This window comes from Syngnathus acus, chromosome 14, assembly GCF_901709675.1.
Source record: "Syngnathus acus chromosome 14, fSynAcu1.2, whole genome shotgun sequence".
NCBI classification, from domain to species: Eukaryota; Metazoa; Chordata; class Actinopteri; order Syngnathiformes; family Syngnathidae; genus Syngnathus; species Syngnathus acus.
The window spans coordinates 124,646-147,541 of record NC_051099.1 but is presented as its reverse complement, the minus strand read 5'-3'; the positions used below and the strand labels follow the sequence as shown (position 1 = coordinate 147,541).

Genomic DNA, 22,896 nt, shown 5'->3' with positions numbered 1-22,896 from the left:
AGCGAGTCCAACCAAATCCCAGGGCTGCCGAGGTTGAAGCCTGCTGCAAATAATCTGAATTTTCATTGCTAGCTTTGCACTCGCGTCTGCTGATTTAGCTAACCCGAGGCATCAAAATAAGATTTGCCCTCCGGTCCGAATGGAAGCAAGCGAGTTAGTCCGCAACCGGCCGGGGCCCCCTGTCTTGTGCCGTTTGTTTCACTTAGCCGCTAATACGCCCGCTTGTCAAAAGCCATTTGACGGCCGAAACGGCCAGGACGCTAAATTGTGTTTTAGCCGCAGTGGGGCGGGGCGGGGCGGGGCCGGCCCATTACGTCAAGTGCGTGCCTCGTCGATGTAGTCGGGACATTCGAAAGCGGCGGTGTTATGTCGGGCTAATGCGTTTGCTAACTCAACTTTTCTCGGGCCTGACTGGAAAGTTGACACCATCCGTCCTCAAAGAGCGTTGCGAAGTTGTCATTTGCATCCCGAGAACGGCAGTGACGCCCCCTTCCCCTCTGGTGTCCCTCCCTCCCTCCCTCCCTCCCTCCCTCCCCACAGATGACCCAGGAACAGTGCAGTCATAGGAACAATGTCCAGAGTTCTGAGCAAGCGCAAGTGTACAAAGTGGGAATCTACGGCTGGAGGAAACGCTGCCTTTACTTCTTTGTGCTGCTGCTGATGATCCTCATCCTGGTCAACCTGGCGCTCACCGTCTGGATCCTCAAGGTCATGAACTTCACCATCGTAAGTCCGCCGCATCCTTTCCAAATTGCTGCTAGCAAAGGTCAGGACACCCACAGATTGGAGAGGACCAGTCAGTCGCTGGCTCGTCGTTTGTCACTCGGGGGCGAAGCGGTGCTGGAAACCGCGACGTTCTCGTCACCGCTAACGCATTTGGAATGTTTTTGCCTCCTCTCTGACATTGGGCCCACATATTCAAATTTGTCGAAATGTCTCATTTCTATGTACATACAAAGTACGAAACATTTGTCAAAAAACAAAATGGTCTTTTTTGGACTGAAAAATATGCATTATGACTTCAATGATGTAGAATGCATGTGTGGTTTTCAAAATCCAACAAACATACACATACAGTATATATATTTTTAATGGAAAGTGGAAAATAAGTAGTTGTTTTTTCCAACAATCTTTTTTTTCTCAAAAATGAAAAAGCCGCTACACGCCCAGGAAACTGTCGCTCGCTCGGTCGTCCGTCAAGGACCAATCTTTGGCTCGTCATTCCCCGCCCGGGGGAAGAGCGGCAGTGGCGGCGGCGGCGGCGTTGGAAACGATGCCGTCCTTGTCGCCGCTAATACGTTTGGAATGTTTTGCGCCGGCCGACATATCAAATCGGCATGGCGCCTCACATGTGCCACGAGAAAGCGTTGGCTGATTTATGTAGAGCTCATATTAAAGCCTCGCTGTGAAGTGGACCTCATGTTTTATTCAGAACATGTTCTGTGTGTGTGTGTGTGTGTGTGTGTGTGTGTGTGTGTGTGTGTGTGTGTGTGTGTGTGTGTGTGTGTGTGTGCGTGTGTGTGTGTGTGTGTGTGTGTGCGTGCGTGTACGTGCATGTGTGTGTGTGTCACGCTTTTGTAGTCTGTGAGTCATCATGACTAGCGTGGATTACAGAGGGGCGAGACAGATGGGTTGACACAGGCAGAGGGAGAGCCAGAGGCGGGAAACAAGAGTCGAATCTCAACTCATGTGATTCGTGCCGACTGGATTCCGTTCATTCATTCCAAAAAACCCAATTAATAGTTGAGTCGAATCACGGGTGGGTTCGTATGTCTGTTTTGCGGGCATCACGATACCACAGAGTTAGGTGAGGAGGACGGAGCAGATGGCCCGGCCCGGCCCGGCCCGCCACACAACGCGCGAGGAGGCTGGACCGAGAATCGTTTTGCATAAGTGAGTGGTTTAGCTCCCAGCTCAATGTGACACAACAATGTCACCTGAGATTCGGGAGCTCGTCTCACCTTGGTTTATTTGTCGCTTTGGAAGACGTGACCCTGACGGACGCAGATGTTCCCTTCTGACATCAGAACTAAAATGTGAATAGCCTTTTATAGCTTTGTTTTTTTTAGCAATCCTCCCATTTGAAACATTTCCCAGTGCTTATGATGATTGTATTTGTGTGACTTCCCAGAGCAAGTGGAGGGAGGCGTGTATTTACGGAGCGCTTTTCACTGGTAATGCAGACGGCGGCTCTCACTAGATAAATGCCCCTCTCGCATCCACCGCCAGATTGTTGGCGATGAGAAGAGAAGTGAGAGCTGTCATTTTCCATTTGATTGCAGGGCGGCCTCCCCCAGGGCTTTTTGTGTGTGCGGTGGTGTTGTTGTGCTTTTTGTCAGAGGATCAAGACAAGGGCAAGAAATGAGAGAAAATGACCTGTGAACAGACAAAAGAGCAACCTGGATCTGATCGGAATTAAGATTGAGTTGCCTTTTACAAGTGCTAATTTGCATATTTTCACATGTGGTTCCTTCCACCCGCTAGCTTGATGCGCCGAAAGGATTGAGCATTTACATTGTTGCCAAATGTGCAGTTGGCTGAAACAGATCCAAATTCAACTCCGTTTCTAGCTTCGAAGTCTCCGTTCGCATGAAAACGTTGCTTCCAATTGGTGACTTTCGGAGACGAGTCATTTGGATTTTCTGTTTAAATGGAAGAAAACCAGAGAATAAAAGCGCAACTCGGTCGGTGGCGCATAAAGGAAAAGATCTGAGGTGAAATGATTGGATTATAACAATTTTCTAGCCGAGGTTGAGCTGTCAATGTTTTTTTTTTGTTTTTTAATAGATACTCCTACACCCCCAGTAACCCATTGCGGCTCTCCTGAGCGATTTGCAAGTTCCAGAATTGCCTGCCGGCAGCCTTAAATCTCCCAGCCAGCCAGCCAGCCAGCCAGCCATCTATCCATCCAGCCAGCCAGCCAGCCAGCCAGCCAGCCAGCCAGCCAGCCAGCCAGCCAGCCAGCGCTGATGCGATTGGAGTCACACGGCTCTCTCTCGTTTGAGGCAATTAAGAGCTATTTTTCCCACTCCCAGCTCTTGGCAAAAGGTCAGCGGTGATGGAGCTAAGCGGAACCCGGCCGGGGGTCGGTGGTAGCGGGTCAACCTCTTCTGTCAGAAAAGGGGGGCACTAATAAGACGTGCCAAGAAGAAAGTCCGTTTGAAGGCGAAATGGGTCGCTTGCATTGTAGCCAACAGAAAGGGATTCAATTCAAAACACAAACATTTGACAAATACTCGTCGCCAGCTGTGGCAATCTTCCATTTTTGGCCCGTTTCATCGGGCTGAAAAAGTCAAACTTTGGAGTGTAGCGTTGCCTCGAGATGAAATGAATTCTTCCATTTTCCACTCGGCTGCCTGACGCTTGTTTGGACGTAATTGCTTCGGAAGAAAACAAGTTTGAATGTGGAAATGAGCTTGAGAAGAGCTGCCGTCTTTTTTTGGGTTTGTGGCCGGCTCCCTCCCTGGGAGTCGTGTCAAAGGGAAGTGTTGAAGAAACAGTCTTTTGCAACATATGATGTCTTTTTCGCTTTGTTACTTTTCAATTAAATGCACTCTTTTTTCCTATTATACAAATATTTAGCAAATTCAAGAGCAACAAAGTCCATCCAAAAAAAGAAGGCATCTCTTTAGCCACAATCACATTTGAAAACATCTTTTTCTCGTGGCATCAAGGCTGCCAAATGGAAAGGTCTCGCGCTATTCATCGTCGACTCAGATTGCGATTTGGCGAGCTGTTCTTTTTGTAGTATAGAACTCATTCAACACAAAAAGCTCCTTTCAGAGCATCGAAGCAATAAGGAAACATCCTTCACACGGCACAAATAGACAAATTCCATGTCAGATTCATACCTGCGGGTGTAATTATGCTTACCTTTTTGCTGTCCAAATGGGGGGAAGAAAAAAAAAAAGAAAAAGTTGCCTTGATTTCAAAGAAGCCCCTTATTTCCCTAAAGAGACTTTGCTACAGTTGCTAGCACACAGAAACACGGCTGCGGCGGCGGCCATTCTCTCACCGACGAGCCATAAAAACAAGAAAGCGCGTCCAATTAAGTCAAAGTAATGACTTAATAACCGAGAGCTTAATCGTTCCACTTTGACTCGGTTTATTCATAACGGTGTGGAACGTCCTCGCGAGGCCCGCCCGGTCGCCAACATTGAAAAGCCACACAGAGCGAGCCGGCGAGCCCCGCAGGTTGCAAACGTCAGCCGTCAATCACATCGGTGGCGCCCGAGCAAACAGCAAATCCATCAGCCGTTCCGTTCTGACGCGTAGCAGCTGCGGGCCAACAGGCAAAATGGCGTCTCGGACTCTCTTAGTCTCATATTCGTCCGCAATGTACATACGCTCGTGATGAAGAACCTCAATTCTTTTGGTAGAGCGGATGAGAGAAAAAATAAAATAAAAGTCTTTTAGCATGAGTTTTACATTTTCACTACAGGCACAGAAAAGGGTGTGTGCACTTGTGCAACCACATTTCCTCAGTCTATTGTTTGAAATAGTCCGACATTAAGGGTGCAAAAAATGTTGAAATGATGAATCGTTTCTTCGATTGATTTCTTTATGATCGCAAAACAACCTGGCTTTTCAACCAACAAGGGTGTGTAGACTTTTGAGATCCACCGGGCCGTAGATATGGCCTGGCCTGGCCTGGCCTGGCCTGGGCGGGGCGGGGCTGTCCTGTCCTGTCCTGGCCTGGGCGGGGCTGTCCTGTCCTGGCCTGGGCGGGGCTGTCCTGTCCGGTCCTGTCCTGGCCTGGCCTGGCCTGGCCTGGCCTGGCCTGGGCGGGGCTGTCCTGTCCTGTCCTGTCCTGTCCTGGCCTGGCCTGGCCTGGCCTGGCCTGGCCTGCCCTGCCCTGCCCTGCCCTGCCCTGCCCTGCCCTGCCCTGCCCTGCCCTGCCCTGCCCTGGCCTGGCCAGGCCTGGCGTCTTCCCCTTTCCCGCGCCGTGGTTTTATCTGGCTTCATTTACGCCGCCACTGGTCGCCCCTTTGCCCTCCCTCATCTGCCTCTTCGCGTTTATCTCCCGATGGTTCGTTGTCATGCTGTAGAGCCCCATCACACCATTCTTCTTCCCCTAATCCCATTGATGGATGATGCACTAGGGCAGCGAGGACCTCAATCGCGCCTGTTGGGGGAAGCTAATTCCGCTGATAGCCATCGTGTCGCGCTGAGTGATGATACGGACGGCCTGTTAGCGTCATGCTAACAGTGATGGGCTAAAGGAAATAAACCTGAAATAAGCGCTACGTTATGTACCAATGTACCTCCGTTTAGAACGACTCTGAAGGTGTGCAACTCTACATTTAGACTTGCCTGCGTGCTGTACTGTCAGAACATTGCTTTAAAAAAAAAACTGCATTATTAGCGAGGGTCAGGTTGCAAACGATAAGCGTCTCTGGTTTAATCGCCGAGCCAATTTGACCGTGACGTTCGCTAACAAACAACAACTGCTCTTCTTTTTTCTGAACAGATGGCTGCCGACGGTGACTCGCCCAGTCGGTCTTTTATTCTCAAATAAACCTTTTGCTCTCCATTGTGTGAGTTCAGCGCTCGCTATTTCTTTCTTTCTTTATTTCTTTATTTATTTTGAACCGCAGTTAAAGAGGAGCATCCTAAGTAAGTCTTCCACACCAGTGGGTAGAGCAAGAGTCAATTCCGACAATTGGCCCCCACATAAGTCCCCCTGATTGGTCGGGTTGGTTTCCGTGCTTCCATCTGTAAATAATGGAAATTCTCTGTATTTTTAATGTCGGGAGTCATTGTGATATTTCCCCCTGGGCCCCGAGACGTCTATATTTGCTTTAGCCCGGGGTTGCTTGACGCATATCGACGCCGACGCTCAATAATAGCCTGAGTGCTCTGTATTATTGATAAACAGGTTGGGGCGCACCTCCGAAGGGATCTGAAGGAAGGCGAATGACGAATGCTTATGGAAAGGGCGAGATAGGAGCTGTTGTGTTAGCGTCCGTGGCGCCGTCGCTCGGTTGTCAACCATCAATCGGAGTGGTAGGTAGAGCAAGCGCAAATTCCCCACAAGTTTGGATGGCCGTGATCCATGCGCTCTTTTTTTCGCACCGCTTTCACTGGCGCGCCCCGAATTGAACAGTAAGTCGGCCATTTCGGTCCGAAGCGGCTGTTTCGCTCGCTCGAATTACAGCGCTTGTCGTTTGACCAACGCCAACTGAGTGACCAACTTAGATTTGCTGTCAACCTTTCAAGGAAGTTTGTTATTGAGTCCGTTTTTGAATCTTGTTTTCTTCATTTCCTTGAAACCGGCCGGCCGGCGCCAGTGCGTGCGGCTGTGCTAGGACTGAGCGTGAAAACAAAGAGCCGGCCGGAGGGCAAGGCGAGGGAGGGATGGAAGGATGGATGGATGGATGGCAGCTGGCGTAAAAAGCCGAGTAGACAAGGAGGCAAACGCCGTTGTCGTCGAGGGAGCCTAAACAAGGGTGGGGGAAGACAAGATGAAAGTCTGCTGCTTTAGAAGAAGGTGAAGATGCTCATCTGAGTGTCCTGCTGAGTCGCGGTGTCGTGAATTATTCATGGCCGCTCGCCTCGCCTCGCCGTGCGCACGCTAACGAGAGGAAACCAAAAAAAACCAAGTTTGGATCGGAAGGTGTCGAGCTAGTTTTCTGAACAATGCGGCTGATTAGCTCGCTCGCTCGCTCGCTCACTGTTATTTGTTTACTGGCATTACAAAAAAGGCAATGAACTACTTCCCTTGATGGTGAACGCATTCACCTTCTACTCTTTTGCGCCAAAAGCTGTGGCTGATCTCAAAGCCAAAGCGACGCAACGTCGCCATCTACAGGGATCGATCCATCAGCGTTGTGTCGACATTACACTCCAGTTTCTATTTTCTCCGACGTTGAGAAGCAATAAGCTTTTCCTGCAATGTAATATTTGAAAAAGCATCCCCTGCTACGGCGGGATTCACCTGCCTTGATCTCCGTGAGCTCCCTTCGAACCCGGGGGAGGAGCAAGGGCAAAAAACAAAGCGGCGGCGGCGGCGGCGGCGCGGCACCGTCGTCTTATCTTTACACTGATCCGGCAGGTGGTGTAAAAAAGAAAAGGCAGGATATAAAGTGGCTGCTTAATATCCTCTCTTGCTGCAGTTGGTGCGTGTGAGCTGGAAGCGTACTATGCGCAGATGAAATATTAAAGGCGATATGACCGACGTGTGCGTGTGTTTTGTTTGCGTGCGTGCAGGATGGCATGGGCAACCTGAGAATAACAGAGAAGGGCCTCAAGCTGGAAGGCGACTCGGAGTTCCTTCAACCTCTCTATGCCAAAGAAATCCAGTCCAAACCGGTAAGTCACCGTCAACTTCAATTTGCAACGGGCAACTCGCCGTTGCATTTGTGCGACTGGCTGAGGTTTCTTCTTAACCGCAGAGATGTTCATGAAGCCTTTGTGCTTTCAAGAAAAAAAGATGTGCACGCAATCTCTGTGTTTCGGGAGAGATGAGGACGTCCCGCTGGGACTGACATGCTCCGTTGCCGCGGCCGCGGGAAGGATGCGGGATGACACATCAGAAACCGGCGTGCGTCAATTGTTTACTGTGAACCCTCGCGTAGAGAGAGACATCGCCGATCCACCTCACGATATAATTGGTGAAACTGAGATACCGTTTGATTTTTGTTTTGGTATCCTCCCACAACTAAGTAATAAACACTTTTGAAGGTGTTGTGTGGCGCTCGCAAACCAACCGTTTTATATTTAGACACCAAAAAAGATCAACCCGCCCATATAACAAGCAAAGTTGATTGTGGGCTAAGAATTGACCCTTGGGGGACGCCACGTGCGATGCCCTATTTTTGCGGAGAAATGTTGGAGATGAAACTATGATTCAACTTGGTGGCCCAATCCTTGTTTTTTTGTTTGTTGGTCTTTTCTGAAATGAATGAATGAAAGGAAAAGCTTTTGCTGTTTGTTTGTCCATCCGCAGGGTCGCCCCCTGTACCTGCAGTCGTCCCGAAACGTATCGGTCAACATCGTCAACAGCAACAACCAGCTGCTCACGCAACTCGTAACAGGTACCTAATGGAGCCTGGCAGCCTGGCGACCAATACAAATCACTCGGAGCAAACCAGCCAGCGTCTTTGCCGCTGCTGACACGCAAAAGGGACGTGAGCGGCGCCCGCCCCCGTTTCCTTTCCAAATGGAGAGCGACAGAATCAATCGCCGGTGTCCATCAGCCGTCCTTTTCGGCGACTTCTTTGTTTTGGGGGTCGTCTGACTGCTCGCAGTCTATTTCTTCTCGTATTTGAGCAGCGGCCGGGGCGCTCGCTCCCTCCCTCCCTCCCTCCCTCCCTCCCTCCCTCCCTCCCTCCAAAGTGCGAAGGCTCACCCAAAATGACGTGAACAGCAGATTGCTAACACTGCGCCAACCGTGGGGTCATTTTCCATTTGGCTTCATTTTCATTGGGCAAATTTGAATTGTTATTCAAGTCATTGACTTCGGAACTTGGTCACATTTTCTAGGATCCGGTGGGTTCAAAGCGCGAGGCAAGATGTTTGAGGTCAAATCCACATCCGGCAAACTCCTCTTCTCGGCCGACGAGCAGGAGGTGGTGGTGGGCGCCGAGAGGCTCCGGGTGATGGGTGAGTGCTTCGGCTCTTGGGAATGTGAACCTTTTGGACAAAATGCTGATGGAGACAAACGTTTCAGAGTTTGGGGTTTTTATGTCCAATCAAATTTCTTTCTGCCTCTCACGCTACACGCTGCCTCTATAATCGCATTGGCGTGATGTTGTGAGGTATTAAGAAGTGGATCAAGTCAGCCCAACTGACAGCCCAGGTAGCGACGACACCGCGGAATCTTTTGCCGCCAAAAAAATCCCCATCAGTCACGGTGATCCTTAAGCCGCCGCGTTGCGCTCATTTTTGAGTCCAAATGTATCTTGCGAAAAAAACAAAACAAGCGCCAAGGAATCCCCTCGCAGACAATTTGCTCCTTGCTTTTACAGATGGGAGCGATTACTCTGGCCACTCATCTACATGCACTTAACATCCTTTGCCGTCATCTTTGATTAGCGTCAGCCTGCTGGAAAGTGCCGGCGAGCCACAGATGGCACGGAGGAGATGGAGGCGCGGATAATTGGACGGACGTCGCATTGTTCCACTTTTAAATCTCGCCGTCCGTCCGTGCCGTGCTTTTTGTTAAAGGAGACTTATGCATTTTTTAAAGAAGAACAGCTCCCAGGTGTCTTGGGAACGTGTCCGCGTCAGGCTTTTTTTTTTTGGGTCACGCTCTCCTTTTAGCTTCGCTGGAGTCAGCTGGTCTTTGAGGGTGAGGTCCTGCCCTTGTTGTCGTGACAACCGGGACTGGATTTGTCAGAGAGGCCTACTCTCTGACGAGATAAACAACGATGAGAAGTATGTTTTTTGGGCGGACGTGCTCACTACTTTATCCAGCGCGCTGCCTACCAGAGCGCCATTATTTTCAATTTGGCGCACCCCCTGAAGGGCGTTGGACCGCAGTCGAGAGATCTTCGGCATAGACCGTGAAATAAGGTGTAAATAAGGTACATTAACGATGCATGGACCTTTAAATAAGGAAATAGATTGCAGCTGGCGCAATCTTTCACACCAGATACTTGGAAATACATCTTTTTGGCTTCCGAGAATTCATATATCTACTATATACAAATGAGTGCCTAAAATTCAAGACAGCTTTTTGAATCTGCCAAGGTAACCGACCGCTTTTCGGGTAGCACGCTGAACCCAAGCACCGGCTAGGCAGGGCACGAAAGCTTTCAGAAGCCCTTAGCCAGTCGTCCTTAAGTCCATTTAGTCCAAGAGCTTCCCCGGCCGGAAAAGTAAGCAGCGCCGGTGGCGTCACGTGGATGGCCAGCCGGCGGATGTGTTCAAAGTTCAGAGTCACCTTGATGCCAAGAGTGGAGCGCGTGAAGGGCTTGATTTACCTGACAAACGGGCTTCCATCCCATCCAAACGACGACTCGCTTCGTTCGGCCTCGACTGTGGACGGCCTCAAAGAAATTCATTCATTGGTTGCCAAGCGAAGAAGCGATGTGGAAAAAGTGATCCACTCAAAAGGACAATGCGGCTGGCAGGATCCTGAAAGCCCACCCAGGCTGAAAATCAGGAAATCTGGCTTGCCATCATCCCGTGGGCTCCACTCGGGCAATTACAATTAGCCTCCTTTCAACCCCCCCTGCGTTTATGTCCCATTGAGTCACGCTCCCCCCGCCTGTCAGGAGTCTGTCAGGAGTCAGCTTGATATCAGATATCAGTTCAGTTATCAGCTCGTGTGATCGTTGCCTTCCCGCCCCCGCCGCAAGGCAAATGGAGGCCAGGCTGATGATGAGTGTGGCGTGTTTTTTCTTTTTCTCGTCACGTGATCACAGCGACTTGCTTGGCGAAGGCCACCATCAATGATGCGCTGCGGCCAGAATTCACCACCAGACAAGCATGATGTGACATCAGAACAAGACAGCGAAACGTTACAAATACATGACTGAATCCAAACTTTAACAATCAATGCAAAATATTCTTTTGTTTTTCAAGTGAGATGACACCTGGTTTTGAGAACTGTTGTTTTGCTGAGAAGTCGTGATTTGCCGCCATCTTGTGGCAGCTTTGTGCCAAGGACTGCGTTGAGGCGTTTCATTTCGACGAGTGGATCTTTTAAAACCTTTTTAGTGGGGGCGGGTTATTTTTTCGATTTGGTAGCGCGAGGCCACCTTGTTCGTCGACAGCCGGCGCGATCGTGTTATAAGTTGACGGAGATGAGGTGTCTTCACTTTTATATCGGCCATCCGTCAAGGCTCCGCCGCGCGGCTTTTATTCGCCGCTGTCCTTCCTGCCGAGTGGACGCCGTTAAGCTGTAATGAGACGATCAAAGACAGCCGAGTTAGCGCGCGGTGGGTGGCGGCGGAGCTCCGCATTTCCCGCCGTCATCTGGAGCGCGTGGCCGACGCCAGACAGATTCCCGGTGGCCGAGAACGTCCGTTGCCTTCTACTCTACTCGGTCGGCTAAACATTGCAAGACTCTGACGTAGTGGCTGTCAAAGCCATTGTCATATTCTGGGCCGAAAGGCATATCGGGAGGAAGGATGGCTTTAATATGTACATTTCATTAGCACGTAACATCATTTCCGCTCAACGACTTTGGGGACCCCCCCCCAAGCGACGGCTGGCGTACTCTCGTTTGAGCACCCGCGGTCCCGCGCTGCAATGCTGTGTCCTCCCTCATCTTCCATCAATCGGGAGGAGTCGAGCGCACTTTAGCGCTCGTGTCATTACAGCATCCGGCCCGGCGGCATCATCGTGACAGCGTCATTACTGACGGATCTCCAAGGTGACTTTCAAAGTCGTCTGCGCGCGGCTAGGGAAGGGAAGCCGGCGTTAGCGGGGCGGCTTGAGAGGCACCAGATGTCCTTTAATGGGGGGGTAGTGGGCAGCACGTGGGCCTCGCAGTCGGGAGATCCGATGTTCCTCGTTGTCTGCTGCGAGTGCACGCGTGTCACAGCGACAAATTGCAATTGTCCCCTAGCTCCTGATTTGCTCGCCATACCTTGCGTTGTGACTCCAAGCAATTTAGTCGTGGTGCCTAGCGATGATGTTTACACCACTGTAGTCATTAATGGGATCGACAAAAGCGTCGGATTTAAAAGCCCAAAAAATCTGCCTTTGCATCCAATTGAGCTCCAAGGTAACTCATTCATGGGTGAAATAAGATTTGAAATCAAAAGTGCTTTGCTTACACAAAAACAAATGACTGTTCTAATTACAGCCGGCATGTTTTTGTTCCGCGAGCGGCCCCGTTTCCCCGCTTGCCAGCCTGAGCCGGTGAAAGCCACGTTGCTTTTGAAACACATCATGGAAAGCGCGTGATTACTCAGATGGAGAATTGATCGAGGCGGAAATTCGCAAACGTCAGCGCAAAAGGATCATTATTACCGCCGTGTCGCACTTCACTATCTGCACCTGTAGTCGACGCACTTCACTATCTGCACCTGTAGTCGATTTTTGTTTTTGCTCATATTTTTATGAAAGCAATTACAAAGGTCCATCAAAAGTGGTCAGGTCTGCTAATTGTATCTTTCTGGCTAATGTGCAATACGCCAACCGGGAGGGCTCATATCTTAAATATTGCAGTCACCATCCGGGCAAAGAAAGAATACGGAGGCTAGTTTTTGTAAAAAGTGCCGAGTCAGCGGAACATTCCGAGCCATACGTCGTTCCGTGCTGCGGCTCCCCTCACGGATTGATGTCATTTTTTCTTTTTTTTTCCCATGGCAATTGGAAGCGGGTAAAGCCGAGTGCCAGATGGATGCCGCCAATTTCCCGTCCATTGGGCCGCTTTTTCAACTCGGGGACGGAATGGACTTTGGCACGCAGGAGCTGCCTGCAACCCGTTAAGAAAAGCCGCATTGTCGGCGTGAAGAAACGTCACAGCCACGTGGCAATATTTGGTCTCTGAAATGTGGAACGCTGATGAGCAAACGGGGGGGCCGTTTGATGCAGACGATGCGCCGTTTGATGCAGACGATGCGCTTTTCGCCCGTCGGCGGCGTTCCCTTCGGACCGACCGACCGACCGACCGACGTTAACGATGTGGTTTAGCGGCCGGTTAGATGACGACACGTTAGTCCCGCCGTCAAACCAGGTGGCTTTTAATCGCAGACAAACTACATTTGACGTTTTATATTTGGAGGGCCGCCAAACTGATTGGCTTCTTATTTTTGAAAAGAAATGGAACATTTTGACTAGGCAGCATCAATCGCCAAAGACGTGACGTGTTTGCTTCTGTGAATTTCCATTCGCACCTTTCCTTGCGGCAGCTTCATTCCTAGCAGATCCAGACAGCTGGATTTATTTTGGTTTTGTTTATGCTTTACGTCAAGACTGGTCAAAGCAGATTGGGCAACGGCTGACGTTTGAGCCGGTGGAGTTGCCGTGACAACTCCTAAACGGCGCCAGGAAAGGCGTGTTTGAAAGAAATCTTTTGACAACCCGGTCGGTGGAGCTTAGATGTGATCTTAATGGTCCGAGAAATGTCTTTCACAGAAATGTTTTTAGGAGAACAGATGCTTGGTCAGGTTATCAATCTAGCGGCAAAATACATCCACTTCCTGGATTCAGCCATCTGGACGTGAACAAGCCAAGTGCTTCATTGGCAATTATTGGGCTTTGTGAAGATATTACTTTTTTGTGTATTTTTTATCTGTGCTTGAAAGAAAGAAAGAAAGAAAGAAAGAAAGAAAGAAACATCCAATGGTTATTAACCTGTTTTTCCCCCTCTGCGATACGCAATGGCTTTGAAAAGAACTCGATGGATTTGGTCTTGGAGCCTTTTTTTTTGTCTCGATCGCCCACCAACCTCGACAGCCAGTGCGTGTTGCAGGACAGATGACAAAAAATAGTTTCAATGTGCGTGGGTTTGTTATGGAGCCGACACGTCTAAGAAGTTGCTTTCCCCAAACGATTTTGCCAATGTTATTTTTGAGAGAGAGAGAGAGAGCGACTGAATTCGAATGAGTTTAAACAGGCACGCACGCACGCACGCACGCATGCACGCACACACGCTTGCTAATCAGCCTTCAGCGGCGCTTTCAAGTCGACGACCCCGCCAGGCCTCGTTTTTGCAGACGTCCCATTCGCTATCACTCTTCCCAATTAAGCGGCGCCGCCAAGTCCAAAGGAGAAAGTGAAGCTTCTGTCGCTTTTAGGCTTGAGCACCGGGTTGTTTTTCTTCTCCATATGTCTTTCATTTACAGTAGAGAGCGGAGCGACAACATTCTCAAAAACACGGGACGCATTTGATTTCCGAGTGACTCGCGAGGGCAAATGTTCCATTTCGATGGAGCCCTGTCAAATCTGCCCTGCAACAAGTGACGCTAAAAAAATGACATTTTCACTGTGGACTGTACAGCAAAGTCTCGCATTGTCGCGATTTGACGTTCACTCACTCGCTGTCGCATTGTGTCGGTTGTTTGGAGTGAGAGAGGGAGTGAGAGAGAGAGAGAGAGAGAGAGAGAGAGAGAGAGAACTTGTCGACACAGACAAGAAAGGAGACAATGTTCTTACAAGACATATTTTCACTTGCAGTCAACGCGCTGCTGTCGCCGAGTGATGCGAGCGAGAATATTAAATGATTTCTATTGGGTGGCGGCCCTCCCTTCTGGGTTGTCTCAAACCGCTTCAAGGTGAAACCAAAATAATCAGGAAACATTTGATGCCACATTAGGCTTCGAAATGTCGGGCTACCCGCTTTACCCTTCGGGCAAATTCTGCCAAGTAAGAGCGCTTGCAATTGGCTGGCTGCCCCAAACCAAAATGGCCGCCCCAAACCGAAATGGCTGCCTTCCTCCTCCGTTTCACACGCGAGACATCCCGTTGAGACGAGCACAACACTCTCGATTTCATTTCTTTCGGACTTTCCGCAGATAGAATTTCCAAGCATTTTACAAGGATAGCCGCTGGGGAGATGTTTTCAGGCACGCTAAGGCCCCTAAAAAGGCAAAGAGAAAAGTGGCAAAGTCGCTCAGCGACAAAGGTCTCGGGGCCTCACCTCTGGGCTGACTGACTGCAATCCTAAAAACGATTCAAAACTAACTGCAGCCAGCGCACGCAAAGCACAGCCAGCAAATCAGATGAGAAGAGTTGCCAGTGCAAATTGTCAAGATCAAACTTCCATCAAAGTCGACTTTCCGCCACAAGAATTGAGTGGAGCTTTCGTATTCAAGTAACTGAAGACTTGACATTAGTTTGGATTTCCACTTCCTGTGTTGCTCCTACACGTCAGAACCACAAAAGCAAACGGCTGCTTTCCAGCTAGCGTTAACGCTTAGCATGGCGTCCCTGCATATTCCTGTGGCTGCTTGTTTTTGGTGATATTGACGCAAGGATTGAAGCTGACGCGCTTAACTGCCCAAAAGCGATGGCTTGTCGCCAAAAACGCTCGTCCGAGACAGTGATTGTTAACAGCGGTACAAGATGCTGCGGCCATCTTGTTGCGGATGGAAGCGCCGCATCAGCCATCGCCAGAATGATTTTTTTTTCTCTCCACGCTGCGTTTCATCATTGTTGAGCTACTTCAGGCCAGGACTGATGATGTTTAGCTGCCCTATATTAACACACGCGATTGCATTCCTATTTAATAGCGTCATTTGTTCTCCTCACCTGACCCGCAAACGCGTGGGCGCTACCATGGCAGCAAGAAATCGCTTCACGGAATTATGTCAGCGGCAGGGATAGAAATAAAAAGCAGCGGTCGGATTGAGATTCCGACAGCAAATGATGTCAAGAGCAGCGAGCGACTTTTCCAAGGCCTTGAGTTTCCCGCCAGCCGCCGCCGGCGTCTGTTTGGCCACGCTCGCCTGCGCGCTTCATGTCCACATTACACACAAAAGTAGCAACAACACTTGTTGGCTTTTCACGCAAAAGGCCGCGCTGACGAAAGTCCTTTGGCAAGTGACGGCAATGATCGTTAAAGCGCGTCGTACGCGCGCGCGCGCGCGTCCCGCTAACATTTCATCAGCTTCGTAACCATCTGTTGGAATGAAAAGCATACGGCTGCTTTGATTGTGTCTGTCAAAAGCGCCACTTTGAATACAAAGCACTACTTTTGGCTGACAGGTTGAGCGGGCTGAGATAAAAGCTCTTACTTACGTGGATGTGTGATTGTTTTTTCTCCTATTTCCAACACACTTTAAGGCAACTAAAATATCTTCCCTTTTATGCAGCTGTGCTCCAGTTAAACGTCGAACCGGTTTTATCAATATATCCACCTGTGTATACGCGTGGAGTCTTCCCGCGCTTTCATCAGCTTCCATGCAGCGAGTCACAAAGTTGAAAGCAGATTCAACGATTGAGTCGTTGCAATTGATTTCTTTTGGGGATTTGGATTGTTTTAATTCCCATCTGATGAATTCATGTTTACAGTCGAGGTGATACATGACAATGGTTTTTCATATTCAATCCCCATTTTGTTCCAGGCGCCCAGGGAGCCGTGTTCAGCAAGTCGGTGGAGACGCCGCACGTCCGGGCCGAGCCTTTCAAGGAGTTGCGGTGAGTTACTGTCGCTTACGTTTCTCACTCATTCACTTGACCTCATGTGGTGAGTGGAAGTAGTCTCTTTGTAACTACTTTAGAACAAGACGCACTCGTCGTATTGTCCTTGGGGATCATTAGTAGCCGTTGGGATGGTGACAGTCAGTATTGAACGCTTGTCAAAGCCATGAATTGAAAAGTCAGCTGTGCCCGGCCGGCCGGGCGCGCGTTCGTGCGTGCGTTGATGGATGCCAATCCCGAGCTCAAGATAAAAGGCAATATTTATGAGGCCATAAGTGACAAGTGCGGCGGCGGCGGCGGCCGAGAGGCAATGAAAAACGTTTTTTTTCTCTTCTGTTTGGTTAGCGTCACATACGTGGCTGGCCTTTGAGGGACTCTTGCCACAAAAAAAAATAAAATACTCCAACCTGTAATGATGATCGTCCCTGAAGTGCTGCTGCCTTATGGACGGGAGATTTATTGTCCGCAGCCTTCAACAAAACAGAAGGATGCTCAAAGTGAAACTCCGGCGGCAGGGCTTCAAAGTCATCAAGTGCACTTTCCGAGTCCAATTACGCGACTGTGCAACCTCCAGATTGGAACGCAATCCGTTCGCATGGATGCCGGGAGGAGCAAAGCAGCTCCAAATCTTAACCTGGTGTCTGTCTCTGAGACCACTTCTTTTTTTTTTTTTATACTAGGCGACACATTAGCCCAAGGCTGTTAGCGGTACGGCACTGTTAGCATAAGGCTGCTGCCGTGTTTTAGTCCCACCTCCTCTGCATCAATTAGTCTTTTCTCCACTTTTTTTTTTAATTTATTCTAGGCGACACATTAGCATAAGGCTGTTAGCGGTACGGCACTGTTAGCATGAGGTCGCTGCCATGTTTTAGTCCGGCCTCCTCTGCATCAATTAGTCTTTTCTCCATAATAGCTATTTTTATTGTTGTTTTTTTTCAAACTTTGTTTTCACTTGACATGTATTAACATAGTGCTTAATGAATACATCTTAATAAAACTTCCTGTCAAATTAGCATGCTGCGCAGCTTTCCAAATTAAAATCTCATCGGATAACCTCTGCCCTCATCTAAGTCACATTCATTTCAATGATTAATTAAACACACACAAATCCTTTTTCAAGGCTGTCTTGCACTCGCTTCAACGTGATCCATTAGCATTCACGCTAGCCCACGCCAAGGAAAACAAAACAAAAACGATTAGCGGAGTGCTGCGGAGTGCTGCGGAGTGCTGCGGAGTTCTGCGGTGTTGCCAATGCCGACCACTCTTTAATCTCACACTTTGCAAAACAAGAGAGGAGATCGAGCGCGTCGTAAGCCGCTGCCGTGAATACCGACGAAGGAACGTTCAGAAATACGCTACTCGCTAAACGTTAGCGCCGCTGAGCTTTCAGCAATGGGGCCAGTCGTGACCTGTTGGGAATTTTTGGGGAGCAGCAATGTACTGAAAAGGTTGAACGGCAGTTGCGTAAAGGTCCAAATGAGGTTCACCTTTAAACGTTTCATTTGTGAGCCATTTTGTCGGTGAGTATACTGCACCCTCCTTTGCACATGAAATGATCCCCCTTGCCGTTCCAATCTCATTTCCCCTCAGCGATCGATAAGCTTTCGTCGTCCTTTCGACACTTCATATCTGCAACTGGAATCAAAGGTTAATAACGCCGGATGGCGCACACTCACGCGGGGACACGGCAAAAGAAAGAGGAGAAATGATTGTACGTCTCTGACACCATACGAATTTGACGCCTCTTTGCATCCTCTCTGCTTTGCATCCTCCGTCCTTGGTGAACACTTCTAAATATATAAGGCAGGTTAAATGGCAATCTGGGCCGCGGCTGATTGCTCGCTCGCTCGCTCGCTCGCGTGGGGCTTTTGTGAACGCGGTCGAGCGGACAAAGAAGGTGAAGGAAGAGGAGGTAGTAAGTCTCAAAGATGGAGCTCTGCCGTCAATAGTGGAAATGCGGTCTTTTCCAACTGCTTTCCAGATTGACATTTGCTTGTGTTTTGCTCTCCAGGCTGGAGTCTCCCACCCGCTCCCTGCTCATGGAGGCCCCCAAAGGCATCCAGATCCTGGCCGAGGCCGGGGACATCCAAGCCATCTGCAGGAACGAGCTGCGACTGGAGTCCAAAGACGGAGAGGTGCCTATGACTGGAGTTATTAGCCCCCGGGTTTCATTTGATTTACTTGATTTATTTTTTTGCACTAGCCACTAACACTCATATCAGACTCAGCTTTCTTGGTCATGTATGTGAAAACACAAGTTATCTTTCGCCATTGAAATGAATGGGAATACCATCGATCCGCTCCGGGGCCCATTTTTTGCCAGAACGATGTTTCACATTTTTGGCCACCGGGGAGCAGTATAATGCAATCGTGACGACAAAAGCACCTGTACTGCAGGCCAGTCCGTTTTTTGGAGAGGATAAAGAATAGTATTGTGAATATGAGGCAAGCATGATATTTGCTTATATTATTTCATATTTAGTCCCTCCTTCAAATTGGAACAAGCAAAGTGATTGTCAAGGTCACCTTCATCCTCCTCATAGCAGCAGCAGCAGCAGCAGCAGCAGCAGCAGCAGCAGGTCTTAATGTACACAACTAACTTTTGAAAAGACTTTTTTGCCTCCGCCCCCTATCCCCCTCTTCCATTAATCCTCCTCGGCTGATGTGAAACAGATCTGACATCACGCCACTGCCGCAGAGCCGGGCAGGGAAATCCTTTTATCAGCGTTGGCTGATGTGCGGAACGGATCGGCGTGGAAGATGAGTGAGCGAGCGGCAAAAATGTACATGAAGCACAAAGTTAGAGACAGAAAGGGGACAGAGGGAGGACGTTAGGCGGAAGGAAGGAAGGAAGGAAGGAAGGAAGGAAGGAAGGAAGGAAGGAAGGAAGGAAGGAAGGAAGGAAGGAAGGAAGGAAGGAAGGAAGGAAGATCGGGACTCATGATTAATCGCTTACCCAAAAAAAAAAAAAACGATTGCCTAACACGTCATATTTCATAAGATCATTTTTCAACACATAAGGGACAAAAGGAAATTACAAAATGGAATCATTTATAGTATCGGGGACGGAGAGTCCAAACGACGACCATTGGCCGATTGGCTCGCAGCTCCACGCGGCGACCTCCGCCGGCCTCAATCCGTCTCTCGCGAGCCGATCGTTTGTCAGGAGAGGAGGTCGCGCGACATTTCCCAGGCGTCGCGGGTCACGCGGTGCCGCTCCGAGGCGCCGTTTTAACTTTTAATGGGCGACAGGAGCGAGACCCTTAGCCGTCTTTTTTTTTTTTGCTGCTTCTCGCGTATGAGGCGCGAGTCTCACAGGAATCCGCAATCGATGTTGGCTCGGAGCGAGTGAGTGGAAATGAGAAAGGGGAAGAATGATGCAAACGCGAGCGGGCCTGCAATGTCATGCCGACGTCTTTCAAATGGGAACATCTTTTTTTCCCCCCTCCTTTCCATACATTTTTCTTCGAAATGTTCAGTATGTTCGATTTATAATGTGACCCAAAAAATGAAGACATTGAATTCAACAGCACGCCCTTTGGACAGTCTCTTTGTTTCAAATGAAAAATATGTTTGCGTAACAACTTCTTTGGCCAGCGAGCCGGTGGAGTGATTGTGCGCGGCCCAGTAAAACACAGCAAGGGAGCGAGCGAGCGAGCGGCGGGGGCGGCCGGAAGCTAGGAGAGCAATTACAGTAAAGCCAGGTAGCCATCCAAAAGAGAGAACGCGTGAGGACCGGGCCAAGGTGAATTTCCAACCATTTGAGTTTTTTTCTCCACTTTGAGGGGTGTTACCACCATCCAATCTGCTGATTGATCTGCTGAACCTTGCCGCTGACGTTTGTTCTCTTCTCCGTCTGGTCCTCCAGATCTCGCTGGACGCCCGCCGCATCCGCCTGATGCGTCTGCCGGAGGGCAAGGCGTCCACCGCCGGCGCCTCGTCGTCCGGCACCAGGCAGACGGTCTACGAGGTTTGCGTTTGCCCCAACGGGAGACTTTTCCTCTCCCAGGCCGGCACCGGATCCACCTGCCAAATCAGCAACAACGTCTGCCTCTAGGATTAGAGACACGGGGACTCGCACGGGAACTGATCACGGAGGCCCTGATCCGTAGTTTTCGAAATAAGCGGGGCAGGGGGCGGAGCCTCTGGACGCTGTATTTATTACGTCATATTCCGGGAATTCAATCAGCTCGACTAACTGAAACTAATGTGTTTGTTTGTTTTATGTTCCTCCTTGCTCCTCCGGACAGATTGTTGGGAATATCCAAGAGGAATAATTGCTTTGAAATGGCGTGACCCTAAACTGCCATACACACGTTTTGTCACATGAGCCCGGCCGGAGAGGTGAGAGACTCCGATCAGGTGAGAGACTCCGATCCGGTGGCCGAGCCCCGCCCACTCTCCCGTGGCTTTGGAATTGTGCTTTTTGGTCACTTTGAGGATTTACTGCGACACCACTGATGTATTAGACTGCCACCCTAATGTCAAGCTAACGTTGTTGTTGTTGTTGTTGTTTTTTTTAATCTTACCCTTGAGTTTTCAAACATTGTTTAAAAAAAAAACAGAAAGCATTTGCATTCAAGCACATTGTAATGCTGGATGCTCTCTCAAAGCGACAAGCTCCAATTTCAGGTTCCCATTGCCAGATGCTTTCGAGTTTGTGGATAAATGAGGTTGCTATCCTTGTTCAAAACGCTGGAAGGTTGAGCGCGGGCTGAAATTTTGAAAGCATTTGCGTATTTTCCCACGCTCCCGTGCGCTCTTAGCCAAACAAGCGGCAGGTATATAAAGGTGTCCTCGGTTTGAAACTAGGTCGGGGGGTTTCAGCGTAGTAAAACTACGAGAGCCCACTCGAGTTTTCACTGTCTCTGAGACAAACGGCGGAAGCGACAGAGGATGTGTCACCGAAAAACGGATTAAACGTCAATAGGAAAACTACTCCAAAAAACCCGAAAGCCTGCGGTGAGGGATTTGTGTGTGCCCAGCCAACATCCTGGCGAATTACGCGACACGGTTCCGACAAAATATGCGACTCGTGCCGAAATGTCCCCGTTTTGTTTTCCCTTTTCCGTCGTGCCACCATCTCAGCTCCAGTTTGGTGGCAATTGTTTGGACTGCGATGCGTTCTCCAGCTGTGGTCAGCCCTTCTTGTTTCTTGCACAAGGAGGAAGTGCGCCTGTGCCTTCCTTACACTTGTGGCAAAAAGAAGCACATCATCATCATCATCACCACCACATGGCCTCCACTTTGCCGCCATCCCAACGCAACGAGCATCCGGAATTCATCATGTCCCAAAATCTCATGTCCTCAAATAATGCGCAAAAGGTTAAATAAATCAAGAGCCGCTACGGCTTGCCACATTGAGATCATCATCAGGCAACGATCGCTCAACACCAAGAAGAGGGAGTTGACGAGCTACTAATCAATCAATAATTGGCCACTATTTGAGGAAATGCGGTCTTTTTTCAATTTGTACACTCTGTGTTATGCCTTTTGAGTTGAATCGTGTGCACAGTTTCTCACAATTGTGTGTGTGTGTGTGTGTGTGCGTGCTGAGTGTTAAATGTGTGCTACTTTGACTTTTGACCTTTGGTTTGGTTTTTCTGCCCAAACTCAAAAGACGACCAAGAAGGGAAGCGACGCTTGGATTGAAATCGGCTTGGTTTTTTTGGGTTTATTCTTCAGTCCATAACTTGACAACCATGGACGTTTTTTTTCTTTGTTTGTTTTTTTAAACGTGCCAGAATAAAGAGGCATTGTTCAGAATGCTCGCACTGGTCATTGGAGTCATGTCTTTATTTCTTACGTCTTCTCAGTCACATCTTAGCGACTCGGTAAACTGGTGGTTTTTGGTAGAGGATAAAGAATATATGCCTGTTATTATTGTCTCCACAGATGCCACACGACTTCAAGCCAAGTGTCCCAATACTTGTGTCTTTTCACTGTTGCTTTCCTCAAAGTTACAAGGGGGACTTGTTTTTCCACTTTTCTTTCCTCCCCCCCACTTTTCTCCTTGCCTCCGTAATAGCTTCCATGCCGAGTCTTTCACGAGCAAAGCGTGGGATTAATGGCCGGCCGGCGGAGGCAAACGGGCGTCCGGGGAGTTTACCTGTCAGGACCCAGCGGCGGCGGCGGCGGCTCATATACGCTCGGACATTGTCGAGCAAGCCGGCGGCGGACGTCATCTCGGAGGAATGCTGGAAATGGAAGGGGGGGGGGCTAGCTTCAAAAGAAGGCCAAGGCGTCGTAAATAAAATGCGATGCGGCAAGCGAGGGATGTTTACACGTGCGGATGGCCGTCGGTGCTCATCTGGAGACTCGTTGGACTTTCTGATGGTCTGGCCGAGCGTTCGGGGGCTCCCCTCGCAGTGTTTTTTTTCTCTCGCTCGGACTGCCGTCCTGAGGTCATGCGGTAAAAACGAGGGAGGGAGGGAGGGAGGGAGGGGGCCAGCCGGGTGCTTTTACCTTGCAACTGTCGTCCGTAACCCCCAAAAGTATTCACACGCCAGGCCTTGTGCAAGGATGGATGAATGCATCCTAAATGTCTTATTAGTCAGTTCAAATGAGCTCATGGGTGCAGCATTAATAATATCATTCTAGGCAGAGGATAAAGAATGCACCGCATAACTTTGGCTAATTCTAAATTCAATCATATGTATGCCAGTTAAAAGTTAAAAAGACAATTGGAACCATCCTGGGGGCCTGTCAAAAATGAAAAAGAGGAAAAACAAGACTCGACCACAGTGAGTGTGAGTGGACGGTGTCTCTTTTTTTGGTGGCCACTTTTCCATGCTTTGTCGGATGGCCCCGTTCCCGCTCCCCTGACCATGATTTGACTTGACACAGCGCGACCAA

The 22,896-nt window shown here is 49.4% G+C and overlaps 1 protein-coding gene across 4 annotated transcripts in view; it reads left to right on the top strand.

Annotated features, from left to right (window-relative positions):
* The window catches only part of sgcd (sarcoglycan, delta (dystrophin-associated glycoprotein)), a 58,289-nt gene extending 36,467 nt beyond the window's left edge, over positions 1-21,822 (top strand). For all 4 annotated transcript variants that reach the window (XM_037269389.1, XM_037269388.1, XM_037269391.1 and 1 more), the window contains 7 exons: positions 541-726; positions 7,210-7,311; positions 7,949-8,036; positions 8,485-8,604; positions 15,966-16,038; positions 18,053-18,176; positions 19,910-21,822. In XM_037269389.1, the coding sequence (XP_037125284.1) occupies positions 541-726; positions 7,210-7,311; positions 7,949-8,036; positions 8,485-8,604; positions 15,966-16,038; positions 18,053-18,176; positions 19,910-20,098 (882 nt within the window). In that variant the 3' untranslated portion in view covers positions 20,099-21,822. The remainder of the gene's footprint in view (positions 1-540; positions 727-7,209; positions 7,312-7,948; positions 8,037-8,484; positions 8,605-15,965; positions 16,039-18,052; positions 18,177-19,909) is intronic.
* The last annotated feature ends 1,074 nt before the right edge of the window (positions 21,823-22,896 follow it).